Genomic DNA, 24,570 nt, shown 5'->3' with positions numbered 1-24,570 from the left:
GCTGATTCTCTGTGCCAACAGGTCATAGCACATGAAGATTCATATTCCAGGCATGCGGGACTGAGGGGTTGGGCCGGGTGTAGGGTGAGAGTGGCCGGGACATGATATAACACGACTGCCACGGTCAGACCACAGAGGCCTCAAGGTGAGTTTGCACACCACTGAACTCTGGGTGTGATCACTGTCTGTATCCGGCATGTGATTCTCTATAGAAAAACATATTTAGTTTTTAGTTTTAGTATTTCTAATTGTTAAATTGTTAAATTAATAAATGGTGTGGAGCTACTCATTTTTTATGCTTTCAGTATCCCAAACAGAAAATCAACTGTAATATAGTCATGTGATTGTGCCTACTGATTCCCTTGCATGACGCTTTCAAGCTGTCTTTCATTGCATAATTATTTGTATTTTGTGTATATTTTTGGTTATGAGTTATAAGTAGATTAAAGGGGTGTTAAAAGGACAAGTGGATGTTTGTGAGTGCGGATTCCCCTGTTTGACACTTAATGCCATGAGGGCACTGATAAACCTGACTGATAAACCAGACAAAATGAGAGGCATCAATAATTCAGGACAGAGATTAGCAGTGCATCTCATTCCGTGTAATGGCTTCAGTACTGACACTGAACCACAAAGCCCTTTCCTTATTTGTTCTCTGCGATTCCATCTTTTTCCATTTCACATTAATAAGTGTCATCAATCACACTCTTCATAATTAAATCTTCATAAAAAGATGTGTATGTTTATAGAAATGTGTTATTTCATATACGTTTGTGATAGAAATATGTTCACAACAACAGACCTCAGTGGAATGTTTAAAATAATTTATTAGGAATTTTAAATTTGAAATTTCCAGAGGAGATAAAAACAAACAAAAATACATAATCAACAAAGGGGGGGCCAGTCAGCAGAGTGTTTAAGTTACAGTGTTGGCAGAGACCATTGTCCGTTTAAGAGCTGAGGAACTTCAAACAGATTCATTCAGATTCATATAGAGCCTCTTTGCCCCCCCTCCCCCCCCTCCCACACACACACACCTCAACAGGGTCACATCCACAAAGGTTTCCAGTTGCAACTCCTTACATCATAACCCCTACCCCATGTGACCACCCCCCATACAAATCATCAACAAAACAGGAAACAGGAAATGAATGTTTTCCACAAAAAAAAATCACTGAATCATTATTATAAGAGAAGGGGATAAAAATGGGTCAGAAAAAATAGAGCTTCTTTTTCTTTTGTGAAAATAAGTCTTAATGCCACGTAATTGTCATCGATATTTATACTATCATTAATAGCATAATTCTTATTAATTAAGATAAAAATAACTTATTGCTTTTTTTGCTGGTTAAATAGTTACAGTGTGAGTCAAACAGTAGTTTTGTGGGGCGTTTCTGTCAGTTAGGGAGAGAGTGCTTCAAGAAGGTGACTTCAGTAAGGAGGACGCAGGTGCTGAACAACATATTGCAAAGAAGCAAAACAAAAATTAATCAAGCAATGTTAGCACTGAACACAATTCAGAGCTTTTAGCCTGTTACTTAATTGCAAGGCAGAGAAATCCCCCTTGAGTTCAAATGTTTGATGTTACTGGTTAAAATGAGAGGCTTTACGTTGGAAAGGGAAAACTTCCAGATCTATTCCGGACAGCATTTCAAAAGGGAAAGTTTTGACTGATGTGAGGATTGTTTGTGGTTTTATTCCCTGTTCAGAAGCGCTCCCCCTGAGCACTGATCTAAATACACTTCTCCACAACACTGACAGAGACAAGTGTTTCAGTACCAAAAGAAGGCAGTTGAAATGCATGTAAACCACCTGTGTAAAACCCTTACTTCAGCATACTTTGTTCAGCACACACACACACACACACACACACACACTCACAAAAACAGCACTGCAGACACATACAGACATACAGGCAGGCACACACACACACACCACACACACACTTGTTCTCCGCATCTTGCAAACACACAATCAACAAAGGACAGGTAGCGACCAGATTAGAACCATGATATAACGGCTCCCAGGATCCATTGCTTTGAAAATGTGTCCTTCATTTTTTTTTTTTTTTTAAACACAGTAAAAAAATCACCGTTATTGCAACGGGGAAGGAAAGGAACCCAGACAAAGAAATTTACAATAGAAGACAAATTGCGCAAAAAATATATATATTTCCCAGAAAAAGCAGTATAAGAACCACCCCACCCCACCCTCCCACCCACCCACCCAGGACCCACAAACCAACCCAGCTTTGACCGAAGCCAAGACAACACTGGAGGTCCACACTGACCCTTCGCCCTGATCCCAATCCCACAATCCAATTGACTCGTGCAGGGGCTGATCTGGACAGTACATCATGTCATTACAAGTACAGCCATTGCCAAATTTCATGCAATCCCACATTTTCACATGTGCATAACTCAGCAGAGTTTGTTCGAAAGGAACACGTCAAACTACGATGGTGGATACCACCTCTCAAGCCGGGGTAGTTCACAGGGGGCCCGAATCCGGTACGGATCCATGACTTAACGTGAACTCCATGCCAATATGCCCAACTGCGCAAGCAGCCCACAGTTTTTGTCTCAGGTACTGAATGTTAGAAATGTTGAGCTGACCAAGTTAGCCAATGAAATCACTCCTCTAAAACACATAACATCAGAACTAGAGGTGAATTGATAAATATGGATAAATGTCATTGCAGTTTGTGGACCTGAAATGTTCACCAGTGAAAAAACAAACGTACACTGACCTCACACACACCGTGCAACAGCTCAAAAAAACCTCAGTAACTCCAATCACAGAAGAAAAGTCAGCTTAGAAAAATAAACCCACAAAAATGAGCAAGTGTAACGTGAGACAAAACTGGAAAGCCGGCAACCACCAAACCCCGCCCCAGACAAGGCCGACAGTAGTCCTGTTCAGCAGCAGCGCCAGAGATCGCTCACCCACCTCAGCTGAACACGACACCCACAGCAGAAAACATCCAGTTTAGAGAGAGACCCCCTCCGCCCAATTCCCCCACCCATGCTGTCAACATCAACCCCCATATAAAGTCCTTCTCCGATCCAATCAAGCAGCCCCTCCCCCCCAACCCTTCCCACTTGAAAGATACCCCACACAACCCCCCCAACCTTCACTGTGCTTTATATACAATATCTTACAGGAGGAAATAAAACATTGTTTTCAAACCAATTACAAAAGAAAAAAAAATCTTATCACTGTTTGATATTAATAATAATATTACAAATGTTGTTTGTTTAAAAACTACCAAAATATACATTTTAGTTTTTTCCATGTTTTCCTGTCTCTTTTTTGTTGTTAAAAATAAAAGAAAAAGAAAAGTGAATTTGCCTGTCATATGTTTGTTCTTGTGTTAAAATTTTGTTAGGAGTTCTAAGGAGGAGAGGATGACACCAACACCTCTTGTATCCTCACATGAATCTTTCTCTTTTTTAGCTCTTCCTCCATCTACACAGCATGTTTGTGTTGAAAAATAAAACACAAAAGTACATAGTCAACAAAAAACATTCAAATAAGACATTGTAATATAGCAATTAAATTAAAACTCCTCAAAAAAAGAAACAAACAAATCCAAAATAACAAAACATAAAAGACTCCTCATGTTTTCCTCAAGTACAACCCCAAACCTTCCTCTGTTTTTTTTTTATTTATTTTTTTTACTTTTTCTTTTTTCCTGTTTTTCATCTGAAAGGACAGCGCATGGCGGCTGAGCCATTGAGAAAGCCTACATAGCAGTTTAGATAAAGGTAAAGATCAGGATAAAAACAAGGGATCAGATGAAGGAAGTGATGTTAGTACAGAAGACAGGAAATGAGAGGGAGGAAGAACATTTTTTAGAAAAAAAAAACAGATCTTCAGTCAAGTGGGGTGGAAATCAGGGGACACCTGCAGTAGCCAATCAGATTGCACCATCAGGAGGAACACAGCAGTTTGGTTGGCTCACCAGCAGGATGAACCGCCCCCCTTCACCCTCCACGTTGGGTGCAGCCATGAGGGCTCTCAGTGGTAGCCGTTAGTAAAGGCCGTTGCTATCAGAGGACCCTGAAAAGAGAGGACAAATGGAATTAGAGACACGAAAATGACACTGGTGTCGATTGCAGACAGGCATTGTGTGTGTGTGTGTGTGTGTGTGTGTGTGTGTATGTGTGGGTGTGTGTGTGTGTTTGAGAGAGAGAAAGAGTTGGGGGGCTTGTGTAATTGTGTGTGTCCTTGAGTTTGTCTGAGCGAGTCTTTGTTACCGTACCCCAAGTCCGTGCCCAAACCCTGAGTTTGGGGCAGGGCTGGCTGCACTGATGTAGCTGCTCACTCCTGAATCCTGATTGGCCGCTGCATACAGGTCAGCCATTGGTCCAGGGCTGCTGGTGCCCAGGAACCCAGCGCGTGAGGGCGTCGAGCCTGCAGGACAAAATACCAAATATTATCAGAACAGACCCCTTGTGGAGACAAAGACAGAGTTTCAGTCTCTCTGTCTCACCACACACACACACACACACACACACACACACACACACACACACACACACAAAGAATAGAAAAAGGGAGTCTTGCCCCCCTCAACTGTACCTCTGACCACTGCAGCTGCAGCTGCTGCGGCTGCCATTGGTCCGTATGCTGTCAGTGGAATGGCTGGAAGAGAAACAGAAAGAGACAGAGAGAAAAGAGAGAAACCATGAGACACAGGGAAGGCAAGTGCAAGATTTACAAATCCAATAATCAATAAGCGCCTCAGTGCTTTTCCATTGCCTTCCTTGGCCTGTTCAGATCTCCTTCAGAGAGAGATATGTTTGGAGATGACTGGAAATGTTTGAGTCAGTTGAGACAAGTTTACCATTCCTCACTTACAGGCAGGTTTAGATACTTGCATTGAGTTTCTACGCTATCTAAATGGAATGGAGAGTAGAAGAAAATGAAAACAAATATTTTAAAAAAAAATTAATTTCTTTTATGCTTAGAACCGTTTCTAAAGCACCTTTAACGCTGACATATCAGAAAACCACACTCTTAAAACGAATGTCTTAGAAACAACACAAACTGTGTTGTCCCTATCTGGACACAGATATGTGTTAAAAACAATGCAAGCTGTGTTATTTTCAACACATTCGTTTTAAGAGTGGAACAGTCCTGTCACAAGCCTGATTTAAATTCAACCTAATGCCTGACCATAAAAGCTCTCAACAAGACACTGCTTATTTGACTGACTGAAAGAACTAGCATGTCAGGCTATAGCTTTCCCCTCAAACACAGCAGTTGTTAAAATGAGACACTATACCCAGACTGAGTGAACACATGGATATTAGCTTAGCAACTTCACAGGACCTCCTTCAGTTTTAAAATGGCCTGTGCAGGACAGAGTTGCACTGAAGGGGTGGCTGCCAGCCGACTGCCAAGCCAGCAGGTGGCAACAGTGAGCGCATCTGACAGACAGAGAGCTGCTTGTAAACCCCAGAAGAGAAACTGACCTGTGAGTTCAGGGGGGTGGGATGATGTCAGGAGGGGGGTCCTCTCTAAATGGAATTCTAGAAACAGAAATGTCAAAAGAGCGTTGTAAATACACACGCCGTCCACAAGCCAGGCTAACCACACACACATACACTCACTCTCTCATTCACACACACACACGTTTCACATACACACAAAGTACATCTACTTAAGCACACACAACACACACACACACACACACACACACACACTCATTTCTACACCATGAAAGGGCGCTTTTCAAACACACCATCTATAAGCAGGAGTAAACAACACACACGTCCACTCCACATATGTGCGCACATTCATCCACAAACACACACAAGCAAGCGACTTACAGCAAGGAGTAGGTGCTACATAGGAGAAAGAGAGGGAAAGGAGGGACCAGGAGGTATGCGAGTAAAAAGTTTTATAAAAAAAAAGTAGGGGATGAACAAGACCCAGACAGAGAAAGGGAAGGAAATGGAGTGGGGGAGAGAGGAGAGGAAGGAGGGGAAGAAACAGAAGGAGAGGGGCTTGGTTAGATTCAGTGAACTGGTAGAGCACAATCTCAGCAGAGGAGAAGCAGGTGTACACTGGGGGTTACAGGTCAACTGAATGTGGATTAAGGTGAAGACTCAGGGGGGTTAGGGTTAGGATTAGGATTAGGGTTAGGGTTTGGGAGGACAGGGAGGGAACACATTAAAGAGATGTGTCCGACTCACAACATCTCATTACCTGACCCAATACCACCCACCCAAGCCCGTCCACTAGGGAACAACTCCCTGAAATCTACAAGCAGCCAAAGACCCAAGTTCTTGGTGTATTCCATCTGAATGTGTGTGTTTGTATCTATAGTTAGATTTGAGTGGAATACATTGCAAGCCTTACATTAGACGTAAGAGGTAACTAAAACTCAAATATGTGACATCCTAAAGGGCTATGTGTCCACTACCTGCAACTGCATCAAACTACTCTGATCAATGTGCCATGATGCAAATCATCAGCTTTGTTAACATAATTTCTGGATAGTCTTTCTCCTACTAACATGTAACATCTGACCACTACTTCTAATGATGTTTGTTTTTTTTTGTTTTTTATCACTGACACAATTCTGGAAATCTCGGTCATCACTCTTTTGTGAAATCAAAGAGAATGACTCTGATTCTGACAGCCAGGACCCAGACAGGGTGGGTGCACTGCGCACCAAGGGGACTTACCAGGGAACTGGTAGGTGTATCCAGGTGTGAGGCCAGCGTAGCTACGACTAGCATAGGTGGCTGTCTGGAAGCCTGGGTAGCCTGTGGAGAAAAAGCAAACCAAACAAACTATTTAGTCATTCTTACACCTCTTGTTGTATTTACATTTGAATAATTTTACTCAGAACTTTTGTGTATAACTAAAGTGCCACTTCTATTTGTGCTTGATGCTTGAGTTTGCTAGCACTGCATGCCCCTGTCAATGAGAACAACCACAGGGCCTTTTTGATGTCCACCTATGCAAATGTGAACCTGGGTCTAGGCAAATTCTCTGGCACACGAGGCTTTCACCCTTTGACGTGAGTTTAGCCCTGGTAATCAAAGCCATGCACACAAGCAGTGGTGATCCATAGGTCCGGACAAGAGCTGCATACCATACAGACCTCCTGCTAGGGAGGCATGTGAAAATGGCCCTCACGGTTTCAAGACAGCGAGGCAAAGGCATTACCTCTAGCTTCCATTAGAGGGTGCTGTGCCTCCTACTACGACCGCATGGCACAACTGGTTCTCTCCGTAGTCTGAATGCCTTATTGAAATTTCTCAATATGTGTTTTGATCTAAGATCTAAACCATCTCGCTGGTCCCTCAAAGCATGAATATCCAAATGTAAGAGGTGAATCTTGTGTCCTGACAGAGAAGGTCAAAGTGAAACTGGAACTGAAACTGGAACTGAATATGTCTTCTTACCCAGCATGCCAATACCCAGCATGAATGCATCCATGCCGTAGGGCATCACCCGGGAGCGCCCTCTAGCCGAACCCGTCGGTGACATCACTTCCTTCGGCTGGGCCTTCTTACACTCGACCTGAACCACAACACAATGTCACAGAGTTAGAAGAGCTCATACAAAGCACTCACACTATGACAGCAAGACCGTTCCATGCCAAAACACACAGCCCCCTGTCCTCAAACAGACGACAGGTCACTGAACATGGTATGTGGTCACTGCAATGGGGGGCAAACGTACCATTTTGTTGTTGATCTCATGGAAGTGGATCTCACACACCTTCTCCACCACATCTTCATTTTCAAAAGTGACAAACCCAAAGCCTGTACATACACGAAAAGCACACAAACACATAATCAGATATTTTATTTATTTATTATTTTAAAGAAGGCTATGAATGAGATACAAAATCAGCTTTAGGCTGTGGAGGTATCTCTACTTATGGTCTGGGAATATCAGAGCAACTAAAAGGCTAGGGCTGGAAGAATATCCTAGATGTGATGATACATGGGGCACCTTTTTGAGCAATGTTGCTGAGCAACCACATAACTGGTTCCATTTGTCCTGACTGAATGATCATGATAATTTGCCTTCTGATGACTCTGAAAGTTCACCAACAAAATGTTGCACAATATCAATGGGTATGTGCCAGTATAACAATACTCAGGAACACTATCCAGCAACATTGCTCGAAAACTTGCCATGTGTATCATCAGCTTAAGTGAGGTCAGTTGAAGGACTAAACCTTCAGTCTATACCGTCTTTGTGACACTAGCGATCCTGAACCCCCGGCCCTCCCCTTAGCAGTGCAATCCTTAAGTCCCTCCTGTTTGCTTTAAACTCTGCTAATCTAATTTTCCTCTTCGGCCAATGGATCTCCTCTTCCCAGCTGTTCCGCAGTGACCCCTCACACCTTCCACCTCCACCCCCCGTACCCAACCACTGTCCTCTTCATGAACACTCCCACTCTCTAATCATGTCACCATCCCAACCACTCCCACTTCTCATCAAACCACACCCCTGACATATTCCCTGTCCAATTTTGTTCTGTCATCACCTGAGCTCAGTGATTACCCCCCTGCCCAGTCCCCATCACCTGAGCTCAGTGATTACCCCCCTGCCCAGTCCCCATCACCTGAGCTCAGTGATTACCCCCCTGCCCAGTCCCCATCACCTGAGCTCAGTGATTACCCCCCTGCCCAGTCCCCATCACCTGAGCCTGTCCTGAACCTCACCTGTTTTAAGCCCCTCCCATATGCCTTTAGCTCCTCCTTCTCACCTAATGCCTGGCCCTATCTCCTGGCTCCAGGAAAAAAAGGGGGAAAGCCTTATCCTGCTTGGCATGCTTTCACTGCCAATCTGAGAGAGCTTATGGATGGTTTTAGCCTGAGACCTGATTAACTAACCACCTAATTAGCCAAGCACCGCCTGCCCTCAGCCTAGCTCAGGCCATTCTCCCAGAGACAGGGGAAGAGAGGAGAGAGGTGGAGAAGAGACGGGAGAGAAAAAGAGGGAATGAGAGAGTGAAAGAGTGAATGAATAGTGAGAGTAAAAGAAGGATAAACAATAAGGGGAGCAAAGAAAAAGGACAGGAGAGGAGAATGGAAGTGGACTGAAGGAGCAGTGTGAAGAGAGGGGAGGAGAGAGAAGAAGAACAAGGAAGAGTAGAAAAGGAGATAGGTGTGAGAGGGGAGAGAGGGAAAGAAAAAGCAGAGGAGGAGGAGAGAAAAGAAAACTGGAGAGGAAAGGGGAGGGGAGAGGAGGAGAGAAGAGCCCTATAAAGAATCTAAAGGTCATCCCAGCTGGTGTACATTACATATTAAAACAAATCTGAGCGCCTGATCCCAGTGCAAGAAGTATGTATGAGTGTACATGTCCATGTGTGTGTGTGTGTGTGTGTGTCTGTCAGGGACACTTTTATAACATTTCATATGCTCTTACCTCTGTGTCTGTTGGTGGTTTTGTCAAACATGAGCATGGCGTCATCGACCTGCAGAGGGACACAGAGAGAAAGAGAGAAGAGATGAGATGAGGGGCCGGCCATAGCACACCATTACACAGCATGAGGCGGCATTGTCTCTCGCCGAGGACAGAGGAGGGCCAGACAGATGGGCAGAGAGAGGAGAGCGAGCGAGGGAGGGGGTGACAGGTGACAAAGGAGAAGAGGAGAAAGGAAGAGCCAAAGATATAAAGAGGAAGAAAGAGAGATAGAGAAAGAAGAGAGAGAGAGCGAGAGAAGAGAGGAAGGGGTGCGGGGGAGAAAGGTAGGAACAGGCTCTCTTTTCACAGGGAAGCTAAACAGTGTTGAATGTCGCTCTGCTCTGAGTTTTTGGGAAAGGGTTGATACCCACTCTCTCACTGTTAGAAGTGGAGGAGGACGAGGAGGAGGGGGTAATCTTTTCACAAACTCTGCGTCCCGTTTCTCCCCCCCCCCCCCCTCTCTCCCCCATTTGCCCCTCTCTGTCCTCTCTCTCCCTCTCTCTCCCTCTCTTCCCCTCCTAACAAAGTTTACTATTCCCATGGTGACCCTCTAAAGAATTTCAATTAGAAGAATTTACCCCCCTCTCTCCAGGCTTGAATAGAACTGGAGACTGTGAGTGTGTGAGAGAGGAGGGGTGAAGGGGAAGGGGGGAAGAAAAGAAATAAAGAGAGGGAGAGATGCCGAGCGGGGGAGAGAAGGGAATTCAAAAAATAAACTTTATAATGGGGGAGGGAGAGGGAGATACATGTTCCTGGGTGGGGACAGACAGACACAGAGAGAGGGGAAAGGAGGTGTGGAAGAGAAGGAGGATAGTTGAAGACGAGATGGAAAGAGGGAGCAGGGGGGGTGTGAGGATGGAAGGAGAGAAAGAGAGGAGAGAAGGGAGGACGGAGGCAGAGAACAAAGAGCAGTGGGGGGATTTGTCAACATGCGCTCCTTTCATTCCCCTTCTCCCTTTTCTTTCTGCTCTCTCTCTCTCTCTCTCTCTCTCCCCACTACCCTATTCATCCTCCCTTCACTTCATATCCCCATCTCCCTCTGGCTCTCTGAGAGATGTTAGGAGTACAAGCACTTTCCTCTTCATAGCTAAACACACCAAAAACAGTAGGGGGGGCAGGTGCGTCTTGTTCTCTTACCTACACACAGGTGTTTAGAACACAGGTGCATAACACAACTTCACTTCAGTTCTTACTTCTAATCCAAGAACTGAATGCAGGAACAGGCACTTGTAATTATAGAAAAATGTTCTCACACACACACACAGCTGGTCAGATCGAACACATGTAGCCCACACCAAAATCACACACACACACACACACCTCACACCAGTTCCCAAGCACCCTCCAGAGCACCATCTCTAGCCTTCTTTAATGAAACTCAACACAGGCTGTAACATGAGCGAGGCCGGCAGCTCCACAGACCCACTCCGCCCGGCCCCCTGACTCAGACTCCGCTCCACTCCACTCCACTCACTGGGGCTCAGGCGCTGAAATTGATCTATTTTTCTTTTTTTCATGTGATCTAACCACAAAATGACCCTTTCAGGGGGATCGACAGCCTTTTTTTTCGGTGGCGTCAGGGGGCCCTTTGTGTGTGGCCATGCTCAGGGTGAGTGTTCCCATCACTCCTGTGTGTGTGTGTGTGTGTGTGTGTGTGTGTGTGTGTGTGTGTGTGTGTGTGTGTGTGAGTGTGTGTGTTTGTATGTTTTTGCCACCTGACTAAATGACCACGAGAAAGGTCAGGGATCCAGTGGTCCGATCGTGCTCTGATCTGGTCGCTCACATTCTGACATTTAAACGTCGCCCCCCCCCTTTAGTCCTTCAGTCAATTTGACCCCCTCCTGCCCCCTTAGCCCACCCCCCATCCCCACTGCCCTTCCCTTCTTCCAACCTCCATGACACAGCAAACAGACTTAACAGCTGAATGGCAGGAGTCTTCAGCTAACATGGATGTTGCCGTCTGACAACCACAAGACCTTGTACCAGACCAGGCCTTAGCATTCTAATATAAAAATATGATATCTGATGCCATTGGCTTCACTGTATAATCACACAGGCACAACTGACTGAATATGCTTAATGTCTCTGATTTGAGCATAAGTATGATAAATGAGCTCAATTCTCATCATTTTGGATTTTCCTTTAAACCACAGACTGCAATGGTAACACTCTTTTTGTCAACACCATTATCATCTAAAAGAGAGCTTCCCTAATTACTCTGTGTGTGTGTGTGTGTGTGTGTGTGTGTGTCTGTGTGTCTGTGTGTCTGTGTGTCTGTCTGTCTGTCTGTGCGTGTGTGTGTGTGTGTGTGTGTGTGTGTGTGTGTGTGTGTGTCTGTCTGTCTGTCTGTTTGTCTGTGTGTGTGTGTGTGTGTGTGTGTGTGTGTGTGTGTGTGTGTGAACATAGCTCAATCAAAGTCATTCAATACAGTTGTGCTGCTATTCTACTGGAAACAGCTGTAGGACTCTTAAGAGCACCAGCATCGTGTCTCAGCTCTCAGTTCATTCACTCTCTCTTTTTTCATCCTTCTCTCTCACTCGTCACATTCATACTTTCCATGTGTGTTTCTCTCATCCCTCGTTTCATCTCTCTCCCTCTCGCTCCCTCACTCTCTAAACAGGGCAGCAGACAAAAGGTCCAGTGAAGCTCTATAATCGACAACTCTCATGGGTGACTGGAGCCCAACTTTTCCAGTCTGTCCGCTTCACGCTCTCTCTCTCCCTCTCTTTCTCCTCTACTCCCTCTCTTCTCTCTCTCTCTCTCTCTCTCTCTCTCTCTGTGCAGTCGGGAGGGGCTGCTGCTGGACTGAACTGTACTTTGCGCTGCGAGTGACTCTGTTCAGGCAGGTCAGGCCTCTCGACGTGAGGACAATAGGAAGAGTACAAAGCCCTCCTTGGCAGCACCCGGCGCTAAGTAGGCTGAGCGAGGCTGATCTCACGTGCCAGCCACCCCCCAACCAGACCCCCTCCACACCAACTACATGGGCACGTTTTCTGGGCCATCTCGAGCAGAATCTCTCTCTCTCTCTGTGTGTGTGTGTGTGTGTGTGTGTGTGTGTGTGTGTGTGAGAGAGACACAGAGCGAGAAACACAAGCTGTCCTCTCATAAAAGAGGTGTTCAACATATATGATTGAGCAGAGAAAAGTTTCATTCAAAACTTTACACTCTTCTTCGATTCATCCCTCTTTCTTTCCTCATGTTATTATCCACCTCTTCTTTCATCTCCCTTCCTCTACCATCCCCCTTCTCTCCGCTCTATGGGTATTTACCTCCTTTTTTCCTGCCTTCTATATGGGAAAGACTGGCCAAATCCCTCTCTGAGAGGTGGGCCTCTGCCTCTGTTTCCAGAAGGTTCCGCCATGCTTCACCTAATCTCTCCTTATTCAGAAACACCAACTCTCACTCACAAGTCCTCTGTACAGTTCTCACCTCTCCCAGTGAGTGCATGAGACAGCAGTGTGTGTGTGTGTGTGTGTGTGTGTGTGTGTGTGTGTGTGTAGTTCTGCTCACTGATCACTCACTGTCACATGAATACCATTTGACCCACGCTTGCTCACACACACACACACACACACACACACACACACACACACACACACACACACACACACACACACACACACACACACACACACCACAAGAACACATAGCCTGCTGAATTACATAGGGACAATGGGGCGAAGCAGGTCACCACGGCAACAGGCTGGAGAGGTGGCAGGGGGTAAGAGTGTGGTGGGGGGTGGCAGGAGCAGCTGTTGCATCAGATTAGCTGAGATTCTGATCCCTCTCTCTCTCTCTCTCTCTCTCTCTCTCTTCCTCTAACTACACCTCTCCCTTGCTCCTCCTACTCTTTCCCTTCTTCCCTCTCTCTCATTATCATACACTCCTTTCTCCCTTCGTGGTCAGACTTTTCAGTTGTTGGTTAATAGTCCTTTCAGGTTCAGTGCCTGTGTTCTATTGTCCTTGGTTCTCTCTCTCCTTCCTTCCTCTCCACTCAAGAGCACAATCAATAAATATCTCTCTTCTATGTGTCAGCCATGCCCATTTCCTTCATTTAACGTTTTTTATTCTATTGTGCTCACTAAAACTGTGAACTGCGATAGCCTTTAACCATTTCATCCACCTGAGAGCACATGGGAAACTCTGAGCCGTTTTCTTCTTCAAATATCAATAATTTTAAATCATTTCAAATATTTATCACAACTCTCAGCCCACGGAGCCTGAGTCACTGGCCTATGACGCACAGCGACATCAGTCCAGAGGAGAGAGAGGGAGTCTGTGGCCCCTTAGAGACAGCAGAGGCTGGATCCGCTGGGAAGCGGCGTCTTACCTTCCCAAACTGGTCGAAATACTGCTTCACGTCCTCGATGGTGGTGTTAACGGAGAGACCGCCAACAAATATCTTCTTTGTCCTGGTGACCATCTGGAACACGCAAATACAGGAAGGGATGGCTATTAACTTTCACCGATAAGGAATCAGCCGGAGGTCATTCATTTCACATGTGCACTGTCTATAACATGATGAATAATACACGTGAAAATTGGGATAAATTGAGTAGATGCATGACAGCAGTTCTGAAATGTGGGTCTGCCTAAGCAAGATGTTTGTTTGTTTGTTTGTGTGGCTGTGTTTGAGTGTTAACTTTTGTATGTGACTGTATATATGATTATGAGTATAATCTATATACAACCATGAACAAGGGCATCATATAAAATGGCAATGAATTTGGTGTGTAAGCACTTAGCACAGAGGCTTTAAGCTCAGCTTCAGAAGTCATATGATAAACTGATGTAGAGTCTTGAGTGAGTGAGCGCATGTGTGTGTGTGTGTGTGTGTGTGTGTGTGTTTGTGTGTGTTGGTGAAGGGGGTGATCGTGTGCTTGCTCCCTGCCCTTGATGAGGAGTGACAAGTGTGACGTCTCCCCTGTGAGTGAAGGTCAGTGTGGCCCAGTGACTCTCACCTTGGGCTGAGCTCGACGTGGGAATGCCACCTTTGGGTCAATCTGTTAAAGAGAGAGACAAAAAAGACAGGAAAAGAAGAGGGTTAGCTATATGGCATGGCCTCAAAAACACACACTGACCCTTCTACCGGCAGCCAAAGCTCTACCTAGAGGGTTAACCAGCGAATCGGCCTGAGAAAAGAGGCTAGCTGAACACTTGCCGAGCCGCTCATTCCCCCAGCTGACCACATCACGCATTCTGCTGATGCTGCAAGTCATCCTGCCTGCCACTCAAAATACACGTCGCTAGGCAACAGAGGCTCATCCTTTACACCCCAAACACACTAACAACGAAATAGGTGAAGGGGTCTAGGGAGATATAGGAGCAAAAAAACAAGAAAAACAACTTAAAAATACATCTTGCCCTAGGTTCTGGATATGACTGGAAAAGAACCACGATTCCAAAACGAGTAATTCTTATTCAAGGTCCCAGATACATAGAAATGAAAATAGAAATTGAAGCAATGTCTAAAACCAACAAAATTATCTAGATACAACAACAAAAAATACAGAAAGCAGGTCTAGTACACCCTGATATCTCTGAACTGGTAATGAGCACAGCCAGGAATTGGCTTCGTGCTGGCTCTGTGTGTGAGACTGAAGCAGGAGGGTGTGTGTCCTTGTTTGTGTGTGTCTGTCACTTCCAGCTGGATATTGCAATACACCACAGGTCCAGTCGTGACCACAACAACAGCTTTAACTAAGGCTGCCAAAGGCCCACTGTCACTGCATGCTAACCAAAGGCAACAGGAAGCTGGGTTGTGACATTCAATATAGGTCCGCGATAGAATATTATTACTGGGGGGTAGTTTTACAAATCCCATAATGCATGGCTAGCCTTTCAATCAACTTTGCTTTTGACAATATGCTATCACATCCTTTTGTAGACCTATTTCTCTTTAAGGTTAGTAAATAATATCACTAATGTTTGTACACTAATAAGTAACACTACGAAAATATTTCCTAGTCAGAAAGATGCACAAGCACAAACACCAGAAAGCTGACATCAAAGACTATACAACAACACTCTTTATTATGTGATAACAGAATCAACATAAAGAAAACAACACAAATAAAAAACAAAAGCAAGTCCTATTTACAAACCAGGCAGCTACGGTAGTCATGGCAAACGTGAGAAAATGAAATACTGTGTACTACTGTTACGAGGGCTCAAAACCCTACAAGTGAATGCCCTATGACTAGAGAACAGAGCTAGGCTACTCCATGCCATGCAGTAGTGACACACTGGTGAACGGCCAGAGTAAAGGCACAGTAGAAAGCTATGGCAGTTCATCCCATACCACTTCCTCAGGGGTACAGCGACTGATCACTAGGATTGCTACAGAAGGCTGTGCAATGCATGCTACGTTTCTGAGCCAAGGTCCAGACAGACGCTAGACAGACGCGGCTCTAGAGTGTGTCTTGGGCGGTGCCTATAAGGTTTTAGTGCTATGATTTTAGGTAGGATTTTAGATCTCTAGACTATGCTGACGATAGTCACCTCGCGCCATCAAACGCTTCCGCGGCTAGCCACGCCTGGACAAACAGACAAGGCAGACAGACAGACAGACAGACACACACACACGCACACACACAAGAAAGACAGAACAAAGACAAGTAAGAGTCATCAGTGGTTGCAGTTGTAGCAGCAACGCAGAGCAGGATGGGAAAAAAAACACCCCAAACAAACCCAGTGTTTTTTTATTGAGGAAAAACATGTGTAGTAGTGACCGTCCCTCCAAGCCCTCTCCCATTTGCATGTCATTTTGAAAAGCTGTGTTGTTTTGAATCCACACCCCCCCCCCCCCCCCCCCACACCCCTCCCCTCCTCGCCCCTTCCAGTACGGTAGAAGACATGGCCCATCCCAACTCATTTAGGATTACAGCTGAAAAGAAGATAGGAGCGAGAAAGCCATAGAGTACAGGGGGGAAAAAAGAAAAAAGCATGTAAGAATAGAGAGACGGCCCAGAGAAAGTTTAAGCCTGAGTAAAAGAGAGGGAAAATCAGTGAGCAAGAGAAAAAGAGAGAGAGATAGAGAGAGAGAGAGAGAGAGAGAGAGAGAGAGAGAGAGAAGGCAAAGTAGGCAGAGGGAAAGCGAGTTCCCATTCATGGTAAAACAAAAACTCCTCATGGAAACTCTGCCGGCTCTGATTGTGTTTGGTGAGGCAGTGCCCAGCAGGCAGCCCCCTCCTCTTTCATTAATTACGGGGACAAAGGAGCCCCAAACAGATGGGCCAGGAGACGGCAGAGGAGCTGGGGGCCCTCCCATCCCATTCCACCCCCCCCCCTGCCCTCTGCTGCCCCCCTCCTCTCCTCACGCTCCAGCCACTGATCAACCGATCGAATCACACAGCCTGACACACACACACATACACACTACACACACACACGTTCTCTGTCTCTGTTGCTTTTAAACACGCAAACACAAGGACACACACACACGATGCACACACACAGACAGGCACACAGAGGTCTTGTATTACACAGGCGTAACATTGGGGCAGACCAACCAACCACAGACACACACACACACAAACACACAGGCACAAGCTGACCACAAGGCAACGCCAAGCCCACGGAGTTTGTTCTCATTCCCTGCCTGATGACTCAACTCGTTAAAAATTGACTGTGCCGTACATGTGGTAGTCATACTGCTAATCCACCATGGGATTAATGACAAAAGTGTTTACTGTAAAATACTATAGGGGGGTTGGTACTGGGTGGGGGGCGGGGTCCTCTGCTCGGAAGAGAGAATGGCTGAGGCGAAGTACAGCGGGGTGCTCAGTGGTGGGCGAACCAACATGGGAGATGGCCATCAAGGTCAATCTGCTTGGATGAGCAACTGCAAAGCAATTAGTTAACGATGCTCACTAATGAGGGACAACACCCCACCCCCATACCAGCAAAGGACAAAGGTGTTTGTGTGTGTGTGTGTGTGTGGAAGGGGGGGGGGGTGACTGTCTGTGGTCAAGACGAGGACAGGTATGTGCTCCCGCAAGCACAAGCACACGATCCAGTGAGAGGCTTTAGCGCCAGCTATACCTCGGAAGTACAATCCAGTTTGTTTTCGAAAATCCGATTACTTGCATTTGAGATCCCTACTAATTACAAGGCTGAGGGATCTCTAGCTTTCCCTCTCTCTCTCTCTCTCCCTCCCTCCATCTCTCCCTGCCCCCATCTTCTCCTGTCGTCAGCACACGGGAACTAATCTCGATGGAATCAGAAAGCTGACTATTAACCAAGCAATGCAGCAGTAACCTTGCACAATATGTCTCCTCCACCAACATATTCAGCACATATCAAGGCCTCCTGGCCCACACCAGGTGCATCGCTGTCAAGTGCACCAATTTGTGCAAGGTGCTACACTTATTTTTTTCTAATACAAAAAGTCTCCTCTTGACCCGCAGCAATAATGTCATTTTCAGGGCACAGTACAAAGACTTGAGGTTTTTTTCAGAGCATCATGCTTCTTATCTGATTTTGTAAGCAGATGTTAAAAGGACTGTGTGGGTGATACTTGACCAGTCCTAGCCTGAGGAGGCAGAGGTTGAGTAGGCCGACAAAGTCACCCATTTTGAAGATGGTGGGTCTCTACAAGGGAAAACTATTGCTCTATTAGTGCTACAAGGCTGGCTACATGTTGTTTCAGATAAGCCTGTTTCAAAACAGCAGAAGGAAGTAAGCAAGTACTAAGTAAGCAAGCACTTAGCAAGCACTAAGCAATTCTTCCAAGAGACAAGTTGTGTACTGCACAGAGATTGACTAGCCATATTTAAGCATGTGTCCTGTCCCCCCACATGGGTCCAAACTCTACTGCCGCCCTTTCTCCAAGACACACACACTTCTAACAGCTGTCCTGTAATGTCCGGCCTTCGGCGTGAGGGGGCCCCAAGTCGGTCATCACATGACCCTGGCCCCTTTCACATTTCATTACATCCATGGGCAGTCGGGGCACTCATAACCCTCTCTCAGTCTCCTCTCCGCCTTTCCAAAACACACAAACAGCGCTGCAACCCCCGTAGAAGCCCTCCATTCACAACAAGCTGCCCGCACAGACTCGCCACTTGTGTCTGCGAGAGCTCGAGGAAGACCGCACTCACTGAGCCTCTGCCCACTTATTTGTGTTATAAGCAAACGCCAAGGAAATAGGACCCGGCGGCTACCTTGTTTGTTCGTCACTAGATTTCTTTTTTTTTTTCTAATGTGGGATTCCACAAAATGTCCCCTTTTCCAAACGCTGAGCCTCTCTCTCTCTCTCTCTCTCTCTCTCTCTCTCTCACTCATGCCCCCCTTCTCTTTCTCTCCGTCCCTCTCTTTCATTTTTTCCCTTTCTCACTCTGTCTCTCAATCCCACCATGGGTTGAGAGAGAGTGTTAAAAAAACAGACCCAGCATGGCACATTCTTTCTGTTTCCAAAGAGGAATCTCACTCTTCTTCTCATCCCATCTCACGCAGGTCAAACAATGGCCATTCCTGATTGAAGTAAGCGATGGAGAGGAGGGGGGGGGGGGGGGGGGGGGGGGGTGAAAGGGTAAGACAGAGCAAGATATTGGGAGGGGTGGTGTGGCACCAATGGCAGAGAGAGAAAGGGGCCCTTTATGGCTTGCCAAATATCACTATAAAAATATGAATTTATCACTGGCGAAGAGCAATCGCCCAGATGGATGGTATGAGATGGGCATTTCGTCTTGAACGTTGAATAGTTTTTCACTACAGCATGCCAAACGGACCCAGTGGCACAGCAGGGAACCTTGACAAAACAATCTTATCTATCAAAATGGCTTCCAACTTTTATCCTTAGCCCAACCAATCACAACATAACCCCATGTGACCCATAACACCCCCCCCCCCCCCCCCCCCCCCCCACACACACACACACACACACGAATTCTACACTAGTGTCCCCCAACAACCCACACTATAAGCCATTAACACAACAGAGGCGCATTCTCAAACGTGTGCAAATGCCCATTCAAATACAAATACAACAAGCAACCATTAACACAATGACTAGCCTTCGCACTTCAGCCACATACACACTCATACACACACACACACACACACACACACACACATACATGCTGAGACACTTAGACGCCATTTCGCTTTCCTAATTCAAAGGCCTTCTACAGTATCAAACGGGGACGGTTCTGGAAAGGGCACAGACATGCTGAAAGGGGACTAATATCTATAGCAGAGAAATGCACACAGACTAAACATCCCTACTCAGCACCATAATGCAGCTGCTATGATGGCGAGTCAGCACGTCCATATTACGTGTATCGCAGCAGTGACTGGTTACTGCACGACACCAAAAACTGAGGCACTCGTGAGCACAAAGGTAGCTTCAAGCACTTGCCAAGATCTTTTCCTTACACCACACACCGAACAACACACCTCACCAGCAGTACAATACATGTTTACTTTTATAGTGACTGGAAAGGGCATGCAACTGCACTTACTCTAACTAGGGTACAAGCACTCATTATAACTGCTTCTCAAAGATGGCTTCCGTGACGAATGAAAAAAATCACTGTTTGCCATGGTGTGTACCTGGGGTGCCTATCGCGCTGTGGTTATGACCAGTAAAATAACCACAGCCCTCGGTCACCTTTTAGAAACACACAGAGCTTTGCCTGTTTGAAGACTGCTGGGTGTTCTGTGCTCTTTGCATTCTGGATGACTGAGGAAGTTGTTATGGAGACACTGGATGCACATGGCAACAAAATCACAAAGGTGCCCCCTGTGACTGACGGTTGCCGTGCCGATTCTCCAACAGCACCTGATCTGGAAAGACACTCTCTTCCATCTACTGTGCTGCATTAGGTGCCATTGCTGAGACTTAAAGAAACGCTCTAAGGCCACACATCTGACTTCCCTTCAAAGACTACAGCAGATTAAAGTTTTTCATAGGCCTACTAAAATGACGTGGACGCCGGGGAAAGGCGGCCCTCTCTTGTGCTTCCAAAGAAAATAAACAAACACACAAACAACACTCACTGTTCTTTCTTCCTCCTTTTCCTATCCCCTCTGGGCTATTGTGGGGAACAGCCCTCTTCTCCTTGTGGCAAGGATCTGTCTGTTTTGTCTGTGCTGACACACCCACATTTATCACTGACAATGGACCATGAATAGGCTGCTCCACACAGACCCACATGTGATCTCTGACAGTCTTCATGGTTATTCAAATGTGTGTGTGTTGTCTGTATGCTACTGTGACCTTGAATTTCCCCTGGGGATCAATAAAGTATCTATCTATCTATCTATCTATCTATCTATCAAATAGAGCCATTAGTCCTGCCATCAGTGGTGCCAAAACTCTTGCTCTGGGCCACATATTGTCAGTTATTCAGATGTTATAGTGACAGTACTGCCGTCTGGAGGGTAGGCTACACCGTGTTCAAGAAGGCCACACCACACAGAGGCACTTGCTTAGAATTATGGCCTACAGGGAGAAAATCTGCGAAAATATGCTACACCCTCCTGTATATGTGGGGGCGGTGTTTAACTGAGATGAAAGTTTTCAGTAGGCTACCTGAGAATCATTCACAGTTGCAAATGCCAAATGAAAGTGAATATTTTTTCTCAATGTGTGAATCCCTTTCTCTAGATAATTTATAGGCCTACTGGCACAGTTTTCTCAGAGGAATAAATCCAGTCTGTGTGTTTGCCTTCTGCTGCTTGTCACATTTTAGATTTGTTTTTTAAAAGTTTTGTTGAGCGAAGTTTTCTAAAGGGAGAAGCAGTCCCGTCTCGGTCCCCAGGTTACCATAGCGATGAACAGCAAGAAAGAACGCTTTCATGTTGCGCGCGCCTGACCACTTCTCGGTGGGCGGGGAGCAAAGGGGCGCGAGAGAAAATGGGGCACAGTGGTTGATCCCTCAAATCTCCTCATACTTTCCGGGGAAATAACCGCTCTTGACAAATGGAAAAGCTGTCAAGCAATATTTACGCGTGATATTTCCGCCCGACACTTCTCATAATTACGAAACTAGGGTCTTTGAAAATCTACAAAGTTCTGCACCCGACAGAGTGACAAAGACCATCTGCATGCCGTAGACTGTGTAGAGATTATGAAGAGTTCCACTCTCACTGAAATAAGCCTATTTGATTTCCCCTGTCAAAGTAAAATTGGCAAAGCTTCGTTCAAAAAGGTCAGAGAGAAAGTACAGCCACTTACTGTTTTCGAGTCCAGTTCATGTCTGTTCTGCGCCAAAACTTTATCCACGCCGGTTTGGTCAACATATGTGACAAACCCAAATCCCCTAAAGGCAAGAAGTAAAAGTACAGCAGAATATTAGAACAGAGTCTCTGTGGGACTGTAAAACCGAGTTAAGAAAAATAAATAAACAAATGGCAGCGGTGTGCTGTGAGCGCTCCTGTGATAGGGCACCGATGAGCGCACGCCTCCCTCACCTCGATCTCTTCGTAACCGGATCCCGCATCACCATACACTCCTTCACCTCTCCGAATTTACAAAAGTATTCCTTCAGTCCCTCTGCGGAGAAAGATAAACAGCATAAATGTAAGTCGAGAGTGTTGATTAATCTGTTCCTACTACGACAGTTCCTACTACGAACTAAAGAGCGATGCAGTTCAGAGTAGACCAATTGTCTTTGCTTCTCGTAACGCCACTCATTCAAATGTTTTAAAAGATTCCATTCAACCTGAATCCAGTAGGCTACATGAGCCATAAGCCTCGATCATGAAAGTGCAACGTGCTCTAAAGCAATTTAACCTATTACTTCAGCACAGCAATACATATGGCCTCCCAGGTATAAGCTACGCATATATTTAGCCCAACATGTAAAATGAACAGTGTACTGTATTAGAGCATGTGGTTTACCATAAGATTCAGAGCAGCCAACAACAATACCCTGTCGTAAGCATATAAAGGACCAACACGGACGGACCGCCATAAGCTGTTTTGCTTTACATAAACATAGGTATGGATTTCAACTTTAGTTGTTTAGCGTTCTGGCTTATTTGAAATGTAGCAAACAATTTAACATTTAACTAAATAAGGAATGTTAAATGTATTTGCTGTTAATCCCCACAGCCCCCAGTCACAGCTCTCTAGCCCCTCGCATAAATCCGCACGCTGATCCTTGTTGAATGAATGCTTTGATTTCGCCAGTACAGAACCAACTATTTACTTTCTTTTTACGAACTTTGAGGGCTTTCCACATTCCCACAGGAACAAGACAAAGCATTTTTAAACGCCGAGCGAAAGTGGACGTCAGATTACTGAGCAGCCAGGGATGATAGCACTCGACATTGCGGGCTATTTGTATGAAGGGACTTAATGAAGTATCAAGCAGGACATCTCACCTTGTGTTGTCTGCCAACTGAGACCCCCGATGAACATTTTGCTGGAAAGAACAGAGCAAAAGTACGGCACGTGAAAACACATATCAAGACTCCATCTAAAGAACGAAGGGTAAACAAAATAAAACATTCACTACACAAACATCCAGATTAATAAAGTAAAGACATATTCGGCCATGTTAGGACAAGCTTATTGGTTTAGGTCCGGCCGATATTACCGACATGTAGGCCTGCATATCCTCAGAAAATAGAAAAGTTAAATTAAACTGCGACCATCGCCTTTCCAAATGAGAAACAACAAAAAGACTAGAGGTCCTGAATGGGTGAGCGGCAGTGAAACACGGTCCAGTGCACCACACTGAAAGCACACAACAGAACGAGCACGTTTGTCTTTTGTCTCCGCGCTCCGGTGGTCTCCCCACTAACTCCGGGGTGATCTTTCGGAGGCAGCAGGCCGAGCCCCGAAGCAGGTAAAGCGAATAGGGAGATTTACCAAGGGTCGTGCGGGGAGTCCGCAGAGGACAGGCTGCTTTGGCTCCCTTCCGTGTCCATTCCGTACCTCTGTTCCCGACTGTGAGGTGCGAGGGAGCGGGGAGTTGCAGACTCAGGGGCGGGTGGCCGAGGGGGGTGGGGGAGGGGGGGCGGCCTGTCTAGAGGAGGAGGGACGAGCGTGGTTTACACACACACTCAAGAGCAGAGACTCCGCCTCTGCCCCTCTTTTTGCCGTACTCCCCGCGAATCTCCCTCCTCCCCTCTCTCTCTCCGACCCCTCCCCGTCTCTTTCATGTAACCGTACAGTAGCGCCCGCGCTCGAGTCCTGCGTAGAGGCTGCCTCACGCAGCCTGTCTCAGCCTCCAAGGGTTTGTAAGAGACAGGAAGAGACGACAAACAACCCACCGATTTTCCTCTCAATGTGTGAAGGGCATCGTCATCATCCCTGGGGACAACCACTTCTGTGAGATGCTGACCAAGGTCAATCATAGACCTTTACTGTGACATTGGTTAGGAGGATAGGGATCAGCATCACTGGAATGCCACTTAATGCACAGCTCCACTTATAATATAAAGATAGAACTGTAGTCGACACCTCGGATGTAATCTCAGCTGTTCACTCAGAGTCGGTGTGATTAGTCAGAGGATGTCTTTGACTGTACTGCCGTCAGTAGGCATAGCGAGGTTTCCGTAGTAGCTCATGTTGCAAAGTGACGCTGAGTTTGACTGGATGTCATTATTTGTTGTACTGTGTCTGTGTGAATAGTGAGTTGGTAAGTTGTTTCGTTTTTTATTTTTTTAACGATTTTTAATAGCATAATTATTATCACACAAGAGGGGATCATTAAGACTGCTACCTCAATAAAATATGCAAATTATTTTCTCTGTTGAAAAATCACAAAGGGCATGTAGGCCTGATGCTTTCAAAAGGTTGCCATTATGTTATTTATAGACATATGATATAGTTATTTATTATTATGGTAGGCCTATGGCTAATTCATTAGGCTATTTAAAAGATATTTGAAATGATAAGGGGCCACAGTTGGAAATGTCAATCTCAGTAATTTTCTAATAGTACAGTGCATGTCTTGTATCAATACCACTGCAAATACTATTGGTCAACAATTTGATGAAGAAAAGTACTTTAAACCTCCCTATTTCAATAGAGTTACTAGTTAGTGTGTGTGTGTGTGTGTGTGTGTGTGTGTTGGTATGAGTGTGTGCTTAATGCCAGTTTCTAATGAGCCAGGGCCTGGCTCTACACCCACCCCTCCACCCCCAGCAAACCCCCTTAGTCCCTCCTAC

The 24,570-nt window shown here is 45.8% G+C and overlaps 1 protein-coding gene across 1 annotated transcript; it reads right to left on the bottom strand.

Moving 5' to 3' along the window:
- Positions 1-3,108: 3,108 nt before the first annotated feature.
- LOC121679724 (RNA-binding protein Musashi homolog 1) lies at positions 3,109-23,385 on the bottom strand. The gene is made up of 14 exons (XM_042058658.1): positions 23,267-23,385; positions 22,777-22,817; positions 21,862-21,943; positions 21,626-21,710; positions 14,406-14,447; positions 13,775-13,867; positions 9,406-9,454; positions 7,705-7,787; positions 7,425-7,542; positions 6,699-6,779; positions 5,481-5,537; positions 4,585-4,647; positions 4,265-4,416; positions 3,109-4,062 (listed from the first exon to the last, which is right to left on the bottom strand). The coding sequence occupies exons 1-14, from the start codon at positions 23,323-23,325 to the stop codon at positions 4,021-4,023; spliced, it is 1,047 nt and encodes a 348-aa protein (XP_041914592.1). The 5' UTR covers positions 23,326-23,385; the 3' UTR covers positions 3,109-4,020.
- Between the last annotated feature and the right edge of the window lie 1,185 nt (positions 23,386-24,570).

Source organism: Alosa sapidissima, chromosome 13 (genome assembly GCF_018492685.1).
Source record: "Alosa sapidissima isolate fAloSap1 chromosome 13, fAloSap1.pri, whole genome shotgun sequence".
In the NCBI taxonomy this organism is placed as follows: domain Eukaryota; kingdom Metazoa; phylum Chordata; class Actinopteri; order Clupeiformes; family Clupeidae; genus Alosa; species Alosa sapidissima.
Note: the sequence above shows the minus strand (reverse complement) of the source record. Positions and strands in the feature narration are given on the sequence as shown.